Source organism: Poecilia reticulata, linkage group LG8 (assembly GCF_000633615.1).
Source record: "Poecilia reticulata strain Guanapo linkage group LG8, Guppy_female_1.0+MT, whole genome shotgun sequence".
NCBI classification, from domain to species: Eukaryota; Metazoa; Chordata; class Actinopteri; order Cyprinodontiformes; family Poeciliidae; genus Poecilia; species Poecilia reticulata.
This window is the reverse complement of record NC_024338.1, coordinates 22,465,904-22,475,674: the sequence shown is the minus strand read 5'-3', so window position 1 is coordinate 22,475,674 and position 9,771 is coordinate 22,465,904. Positions and strand designations below refer to the sequence as shown.

The 9,771-nt window shown below is 37.9% G+C and overlaps 2 protein-coding genes across 2 annotated transcripts in view; both read left to right on the top strand.

Annotated features, from left to right (window-relative positions):
* LOC103469329 (septin-9-like) overlaps positions 1-1,724 on the top strand; it is a 36,363-nt gene extending 34,639 nt beyond the window's left edge. Inside the window, exon 3 of the mRNA XM_008416933.2 lies at positions 958-1,724. Coding sequence (XP_008415155.1) covers positions 958-1,724 — 767 coding nt within the window. The remainder of the gene's footprint in view (positions 1-957) is intronic.
* Positions 1,725-2,235: 511 nt separating this feature from the next.
* LOC103469330 (septin-9-like) overlaps positions 2,236-9,771 on the top strand; it is a 54,763-nt gene continuing 47,227 nt past the window's right edge. Inside the window, exon 1 of the mRNA XM_017306136.1 lies at positions 2,236-2,342. The gene's annotated coding sequence lies outside the window, so the exon portion shown is untranslated. The remainder of the gene's footprint in view (positions 2,343-9,771) is intronic.

The window sequence follows — 9,771 nt, the reverse complement described above, 5'->3', positions numbered from 1 at the left end:
TTGTATTTTTAGCCTGAGGCGACACAAAAAAAGTTAACGAAGTTTTTGACGTTGACGTGATTCACCGAGAGTCTCGCGAGAAGTGGTAGATTAGATGTCCACAGGTGTCAGTCCAGAGCGTGGCAACGGGAAGGAACTGATGTTTGTCGTCGTTTTTAAGTTACACTTTTAGCTTTTAGCACATAATATATTTAGTTGCAGCTCTTTGACGGTAGTAAATACATCTTTTTACTCGAGTGCGTGAGGATTTAGGCTATTAGCGACATGCTGAAGAGCTACGTGAAGCGTGTYAAGTCAGGTGAGAGTTTAAATAATGACTTATTGCCAGATAGCATAGCAAACGCTTAACAATTGCTGTCCTCAAGCGACCTGTTTGTAACCTATTGTAGGGAGTTTGCGTATTTTGTTTATAATCATATGCCAATTTTTCTAAACAATTTAGATTTTCTAAACAATTTTTGCCTCATGTCCTCCGTTGGTATCGTTTCTGACAATCTGCCGCCGCTTTATATCATTACCAAGTTGCTCAGTGGAATAAAAAAAAACTTTTGTGACTGGTTTTTTTCCCCGCATAAAATAGTACTATTTAAATGCCTGGTGATTAATATTTGTAGAAATGGTAGAATTTGGCAACATAGGCTACTTCAAGGTCCAAATTTCAATGGAATCTGGAAATAAAGTGTGGGGAAAAATTAATACATTTACAGACCTTATTACCTGTGCTAACAGGACAAGTACCACATTATGATAATGTGGTAAATATTATTGAGGGGAAATCATTAATGTACCCTTTATTCCTACATGAGTTTATCATCCATTCATCCAATTTATTCATGACTGGGAACTCTAAAAGTATTTAAGTCTGGAGAAGTGAGTAATTTTGACATGAAAAATATGCAGGAAACCGCAGTTGTCTTCTTTTATTAATGTCTAACCACCAGTATTTGTGTCTTGCAGCTCTGAAACGGTCGTTCGAGGTGGAGGACACGGATACAACCACACACCCTTCACCTCTCTCTCGCCGAACCACCAACCCCCTCCGTTCTTCAACGTCCTCCACAACCAGCCAGCGGAGCTACGACTTGAGTTCRCGCAACTCCGACTATTCCTCCTCCTCCTCCAGATCCACTGCATCCGAGTCCTCAAACCTACGATCCCCAAAGACCGGCATGAGGCGCATTGAGCTATCAGGGCGAAACCCTGATGCAGCCGCTTCCCGCCGGGCAGAGATTTCCATCGAGGTCTCCTCCAAACAGATCGACAGCTCGCCCAGTGCCGGCATCGCTCGCTTCGGCCTCAAGCGGCCAGAGGTGAGCCTGAGCAGTCGGAGCAATGCCCTAGACAGCACCTCAAACTCCATCTCCAGCATTACAAACCGACGAGCGGAGCTCAGCATGACTCGGCCTCAGGAGCCCCCTGCACCTCCCAGGAGGGCGGATAGCCAGCTGTCACCCACACCGGTCTCTAGGATCCCTGAGTTAACCCAGAGAAGGGCAGAGCCCCCGTCTCCCAGCCTGAGCTTAGTTGATGGCGTCTCTAGAAGACCAGAGATTCCTGTCTTCAGACAACCAGAGAACTCTGCGACAGGCWGCCCTGTAGAGAACARCAACCACCCACCACCTGCACCCGTCGCCCCACTGCCAACCCTGGCAGAGCCGCGGGTGGAGAAGGTGCAGTCACCTGTCGCGGAGCAACCCTCAACACGACCAACAGATRGTGAGTAAACTCTATCCACTTCATTTGCTTAAGAAAAAAAAGCTTTTTTGTTGTTGTTGAACATGTTTGTATTTACTTCTCAACAAATTGCTCCATTCTGGAACAAAAACTTGCAACAGTAGTGAATCATCTCATCTTTGACACTGGCTTTTCCTGTTTATGGGATTTTATTACACAATTACATGAAATAAGTGACATGCTTTATGATTACTGCTATTATTTTGTATAGTATCATATTAGCATATGAAAAAGGAAGATGAATCTGTGAAGTAATGACAGGGTCAAAGAAAAAAAATCAGTGGGGTTGGTGATGAGAAAAACAGGGCTGGAAAGAAAAAACTGCAACTCTAAGAGCCGAAAAATGTACAAAGCCAATTTTCATTTAATAGTCGCATTTAATTTAAAACCACTTTTTATTATCTTATTGTCCTCTCTCTTGATTTCAAGAAGTTATGTTGTTTTATTTGTGAAAGTACTGTTGCTTTAGGAAATTTATTTGCTCACTACTTGCACCANCAACCACCCACCACCTGCACCCGTCGCCCCACTGCCAACCCTGGCAGAGCCGCGGGTGGAGAAGGTGCAGTCACCTGTCGCGGAGCAACCCTCAACACGACCAACAGATRGTGAGTAAACTCTATCCACTTCATTTGCTTAAGAAAAAAAAGCTTTTTTGTTGTTGTTGAACATGTTTGTATTTACTTCTCAACAAATTGCTCCATTCTGGAACAAAAACTTGCAACAGTAGTGAATCATCTCATCTTTGACACTGGCTTTTCCTGTTTATGGGATTTTATTACACAATTACATGAAATAAGTGACATGCTTTATGATTACTGCTATTATTTTGTATAGTATCATATTAGCATATGAAAAAGGAAGATGAATCTGTGAAGTAATGACAGGGTCAAAGAAAAAAAATCAGATTAACTCTGAACCCATGTGCTTGTCCGCTTATGCCGTCTGCAAATGTAGGTCAGTGGGGTTGGTGATGAGAAAAACAGGGCTGGAAAGAAAAAACTGCAACTCTAAGAGCCGAAAAATGTACAAAGCCAATTTTCATTTAATAGTCACATTTAATTTAAAACCACTTTTTATTAGCTTATTGTCCTCTCTCTTGATTTCAAGAAGTTATGTTGTTTTATTTGTGAAAGTACTGTTGCTTTAGGAAATTTATTTGCTCACTACTTGCACCACTTTTTTGAAAATGGTAAAATAAAATGTGAAATGTGTTTTTTCTTCTGAAAGGCAAACAAAAGCGCATACTTTTAAGTTGGACATCATGTCAAAATGAGTTATTTTGTGTGATGTTTTTTTTTCTCCTACGTGTTATTCAGTGGTCGGCAACTCTATTCCTTGACTGCCACTTTTAGACTCGACGCATCACTGCTCCAACACACTTGAATCAAAAGACTGAATTACCTCTTCAACGTGCATGATAAGCACAAGCCTGGTCATTTTCTTTATTGATTCAGGTGTGTTGGAGCAGGAATGCGTCAGAAAGATGCAGGACAGTGGCACTTGAGGACACCTACTAGTTCCTGACACCTACAGGTAGCTGGTCTCAGCACCTACTAGTATCTTTAGCTGGATTATCAATATTTGATCTGTTTTAACTCRACGCTTTCCATCAATATTCATATCCTACATAGATTTATATAATCTTAATTTCTGAGTCTAACCAATAAAATCCCAGAAAGATACAAAAAGTTGAGGACGTTACAAATTCTGGAAAAGATTAGGGAGTATTTAGCAGGAGTGTTTAGGAGTATACTGTATGTGGTTTTTCATGGAAATTTAAGATATTTCATGCTCAAGTCAGTTATCTTGATGCTGCGGGCTTCGTTTTTGTTTTCCATTTTAAATATTTGTGTTAATCTGCAATTGCTTTAACTGAAGTATACATGTATTTTGCGTGTTTAGTTGTGCAATTACAAGTAATATATGAGCAACATATTTTTTTTCTTCATCATGGTGTTTTTTGTGATTGAAACAGCTAATGTTTCCTCTGTTGTTTGTTTGCTCTTCTCCTCTCTGGAGACAGCTGTGCTCATATGTTGCCTCCTCTCGCTAAGTAGTATCCACTTGTGGGCGGCAGGGAGGTGTAACTTTCCAAATCTGGAGGTCATAAAAAAATTGTACTCTAAAATAGACTCCAACTTGCACTTTCTAAAGCTCTGTGTTGGCTGGTTCTCTTTCTTTCTGTGCTACACAGACAYAAAATGTTAATTTTAATCGTCTCCCCTACTTTTCTTGAGTTTTGTAAGTWTTTCAGATGATTTAGCAAGTGCATGGGGCATTCTGAATGTATGTAGCATGGCCTTGGGTAAGTAAAACGGAAGTYGGCAAGGAAAAGGGCGAGGATTACAGCTCCCATTACTGCCACATTTTGGCTCGGATTACCACCTTCCTGCTCAGCTGAGCCTGTGGAGAGAGGCTCTGTGAGGAAGAGGCCAGGGAAGAAGGAAGAGACGTTAAAAACACAAGGTTTACTGGGCAGAAGGGATGAGAGGAAAAGAKATTTAGAGTACTGKWAAGCCTCTGAGAAGAAAACTAGAAAGTGAGATTTTTTTGTCGCTTGTTTTTTGTGAGATAACAAAACAAACTAACTTTAACTCATTTGGGAATAAATTTGAACAGAACATACTATTACATCAGCACGCCCAATAATCTCCCAAGTGTTTGTTTTGCTTTTATTATTTGGGACATTTAGGGCTTTAAATTGGAAATGTTTTTATTTCTTCTTCACCTCAACATCCGGCTGGAAGTTGGTGTCTTGTTTCTGTGTGGTCCAGGACATATTTGTGTAAGGGTGTGTGTGATCNGGCAAGGAAAAGGGCGAGGATTACAGCTCCCATTACTGCCACATTTTGGCTCGGATTACCACCTTCCTGCTCAGCTGAGCCTGTGGAGAGAGGCTCTGTGAGGAAGAGGCCAGGGAAGAAGGAAGAGACGTTAAAAACACAAGGTTTACTGGGCAGAAGGGATGAGAGGAAAAGAKATTTAGAGTACTGKWAAGCCTCTGAGAAGAAAACTAGAAAGTGAGATTTTTTTGTCGCTTGTTTTTTGTGAGATAACAAAACAAACTAACTTTAACTCATTTGGGAATAAATTTGAACAGAACATACTATTACATCAGCACGCCCAATAATCTCCCAAGTGTTTGTTTTGCTTTTATTATTTGGGACATTTAGGGCTTTAAATTGGAAATGTTTTTATTTCTTCTTCACCTCAACATCCGGCTGGAAGTTGGTGTCTTGTTTCTGTGTGGTCCAGGACATATTTGTGTAAGGGTGTGTGTGATCKACAGCCAGGTTATAACGGCTTTTTAGACCTCTTGTGCGTCTTTGCTCATGTGCATACACATGAGCGCTGAGTCGAGGTCTAAGAATGCCTTGCCCAAGGGGGTAGTGACTAATGAAAAGGCTAAGTGATGTGCCTCTCTTTTCTTTGTGTGGTGGATGTGGAACAGGCACAAGGTGCTGTAATGACACGCTTTGCTTCGGTTGATTGGTTGACTGTAACCAAAAGCAGCTGGATTGAGGCTCGGAGTGCCTCTGCAGGATATGATCTCATGTTTACACACAGAAAAACACACATTCATTGTGGATATAGCTCTTCTTAGTTTCCTGTCCTTTCACTTGAACTCTGATTTATTCAATCGTGGCTGYTGTTATATATTTTCGACCAAGCATACTGTTTGCTGAGAGGTCTTGTTTTYGTACGTCTATATTTRCTTTCATTTCACACAGGCCGTCCCCATTAATTTGCTTTACCAAAAATAAGCTGTATAGCTGATTTCCTTCGAGCAACTTCTCACTGTGGTAAACTTTGTGTTTCATTCTTGTACTTAAAAGTATAGTTATGTCATAATAAAAGGCTCACAAAGCAGAGCACAGCAGARTAGCAGCCCTGATGGAAACAACCTTTTTAACCTAATGGAAGTGATTTTATGTGCAAATACTGTTAAGACAAAAGTATGATTGGTGGGAATATTTGTCATTTTTCCAAGTTTGTAATTCTGTAGTTTTGATCCTTTTCTGCCTATATATACATCTGTATTTTGTACATATGTAGATCTGGATTTCTGGAAAAATAACGTTTTTTTTTTTTTACATTTTATATTTAGATGATGATTTATGTTAGTTTTGGCACATTACAACTCAGTAATTTTGATGTGTTGAGTAACTGATACATGTACATATTTATTTACATATGGCTTCACTTAAAGCTGTAGTGGGTAAGTTTTATAATTATGWTTTTTGTTTTGTTAAAACTGCCGCTATATTCTTACAGTATAATATGAGACAGATAAACTGTGAGAAATAAATTGCTCCTCTGCCTCCTCCCTGTGGTCTTACTGCCATCTTACATTCAGGGCATTTAACTACAACAGTGCTTATGTACTTGAGCATAAAGTAGCTTTACATKAACATTATTACATTATTTATAAGAAGGTACAAAGTGAGGGTCTGAATTTACAAAGGAGTGAACTGATCCAGTTAGCAACTACTTACTAATTTATTGTTCTGTAAAAGTAGAAATTAATGTGAAACATAAATGAGAGCAAACAAAATTCAAATAAATCTTTACTGGCTAAATAACAATATGTAAAGGCTGAATAGCCATGAACATTTTTCCAGGTAAAAAGCATTATGTCTGGTAAAACTTGGACATTCATTCTTAGACATGCTATTCCTCCTTTYCTCWGTATTCAGAGACTAGTGTTAATATCTAACTAACACAGACATACTGCAGCATAAGGCCTGCACTCTTATCTTTTGTTGGCTGTATTTCTGCATTCATATCAGGTTATGAAATTTTGCTAAGACATTTACATGTTTACTTGGATGCATGAAAGAAGGTTTTTTGTTTTTGCCTTTTCATCTGCTACCTCACTTTTAGGTTGACGTAAATTTTTCATAACTGTGTACTTCCCCTGGAACCTGCAAAACTAGACTGGTTTGTTTGTACTGAGTCTTTTTTTTAAATTCTCTCCAGTACATGCTGTTACTTCACTACTTGTGACTAAGCCCTTTGTTTTTTTCCTGGAGTTATAAACAAATAAGAATGATGTTGCCAATATTAAGAATGATTTAAAGGATGCACTGAAGATGAAATATSAACCCACTTTTTAACCAGGCCAAAACTTAGAACCTTGTTAATGTTGCAACTTTGAAATTGTCTGTTTTCCTCAGATATTAGAAATTAGATTAGCRGAAAAAAAGGTAAATTCGCACTGGGCTTGTGGATTGAACCCTCACTTTGAATATTTTCTCTCTGAATGAGGTACATGCAGGAGTCTTGATCTGCATTTTATTGTGTTAAAACTATCTTCAAAAATAATCAATGCAGACAATTATCTTTGGATGATCGTCATAGTTTCCATAAACATAACTCAATATATGCTCCATTTGTAAGTGATCTCTGTTTTAATTGAGTTTTTATTTTCACATTTCTTCCAAACAAACTTCAATATTAACTTGGCATCAGCACTTAGAGTGGGGTTCCTGCCCAATAAAATAAACCTTTTCATCTCTGTTTTCTGCAGGCTGACTGCTTATTATGACTCAATATCTTATGATCTGTCTTATGCTGGTCTGCTGAGTGCCAGTCTTGTTTCTCTGGGTTGGAAAACTGTGTTTTTGTTTTTCACTTAAACATAAAGACCTTTTTGTCATGCCTTTTCGAGCGCTGTCTACAAACAAGAACTTGGATGCATGAWAAGTGTGGTAGCTTTTCCCACACTTTTGGGACAAAAATCTTTTGAGGTTCTTAAAGCATTACTTTTTTTAAACCTTGACATTGATAAAATTAACTTGCTTACAATTACTTAAAAGATGAAGGTAAATTCCTGTGCCTTATTAGATGACATGAATCATCTGTACAGTGTCTGCATATCGTATCACAGCAATAACGTTAATATTTATTCTGTCRAGCTGTAGTGAACTTTGAATTGGTTGATATGGTGAATATTTTCTCTCTGACATTAAGGCTCTTGCTGTGGAGTGGCTTACTTGCTCAGTATTTGGAAAAATAGCCTACTCAACTAAGTAGAATATTTATGCAATCGTAGCACTACAGAATGATGTATGTTATAAATAATTGTGAAGTTAAAATAAAATATAGAAGCCATTAAAGTAGAGACACATTTTTATTTGAATTTATTAGAATTTTGCTTCTGTTTTTTAAAAAGACATTTCCGGATTAATGGTGTCTGAATGCTCATTATTGCTTGATATGAGGCAGAGGTGTGCTTTCATATGTACAGTAAAAACAATCTTTGTACAATTAAATCATATTTTTACAAAATTTGATCAAAATGTCACAAAAATTCTTTAGAAAAAAGGCGTTGTCATTATTACTATCGATAAGCACCACAGTTGCATGTTTTTTAAGATAATGTGACATGCTCCTTTCCCACTTAGTATTTGCCACGAATACCAAAGTAAGACCCTAAAACAATCAAANAGCTGTAGTGAACTTTGAATTGGTTGATATGGTGAATATTTTCTCTCTGACATTAAGGCTCTTGCTGTGGAGTGGCTTACTTGCTCAGTATTTGGAAAAATAGCCTACTCAACTAAGTAGAATATTTATGCAATCGTAGCACTACAGAATGATGTATGTTATAAATAATTGTGAAGTTAAAATAAAATATAGAAGCCATTAAAGTAGAGACACATTTTTATTTGAATTTATTAGAATTTTGCTTCTGTTTTTTAAAAAGACATTTCCGGATTAATGGTGTCTGAATGCTCATTATTGCTTGATATGAGGCAGAGGTGTGCTTTCATATGTACAGTAAAAACAATCTTTGTACAATTAAATCATATTTTTACAAAATTTGATCAAAATGTCACAAAAATTCTTTAGAAAAAAGGCGTTGTCATTATTACTATCGATAAGCACCACAGTTGCATGTTTTTTAAGATAATGTGACATGCTCCTTTCCCACTTAGTATTTGCCACGAATACCAAAGTAAGACCCTAAAACAATCAAAATAATAATGATAAAAACGACAAAAATAAGACAGCAAATTTTGATTATAGGGTTTTGTAGGCGGTCATCTTGCCTAACTGGGATATGAAGCATGTTTATGTTGGTGTGGGTGTCTTGCAAAGGTTGGTGAACTTCCTGGAAGAAAGTATGGTGGAAGAAAGTATATGTGATGTTTCTAAACGGTCCAGGTTGGGAGCCATCAGCAAGTTGTTGGATTTCATAAATGGAGCGCTTCCTGAGTTGCCTCAAAAAGGAGGTGGTGATTCTGAATGTCTGTTCTGGATCATAGCTTGATCCCTGGTGTTCAGATGCATCATAATGCTGAGTGATGAAGACTTGGTCTATCTGTCTGCCTTCATTTACTCTAATTAGGATTCGAGCGCTGTTCCAGGCAGTACCTCTTCGGGAAATTACTACATAAGATGGAAGTGATGCTGAACCAGCTTGATGAATATTGCCAATAGTGTAGTAACGGTAGTCCCGAGGCAGAGATTCTAGGAGTTCCTCCAGATTTCTGTAATGATGGCAGCCATAAGCACCTGAATTTGGATCAAAGGTCAGCTGGATATTATCGTCATAGTCGATGTCAACTTCGCAAGCAAACCAGTGAAGAAGTTCTAAGATGTTTGTGCCATCAAATTCGTGGCAGGTGGTCAGATCATTGATGCAGTTCAGACTCCTCCGTGCAGCGTACACCAACGTCACAGTCAGGAGCAGAGCAACACAATAACTTGCAATTTTTCTTGGCATCTTCAAGTYCTGTAAAGAAATTTTAGAGCTTTCATTCTTCATCTTTGCCATACACTGTTGCCTTAAGGATTTAGCACTGAAATAAATGCTTTTTAATTTTCCATTTGGTATTTGAAATRATGCTTAAAGAGAAAAAAGTAGCATAACCTCCTCCGTATGAAATCTAACAGGAAATACATCAGATTTGTAAACCAAAGTGTTTTGCCCTATTAAAGAATTGCATTGCATAAATGTTTAAATGTTTCTCTAAATAAACCAAATTACGTTTAAGAGTAAATTTAAATCTTTTAAACGGAATAAAA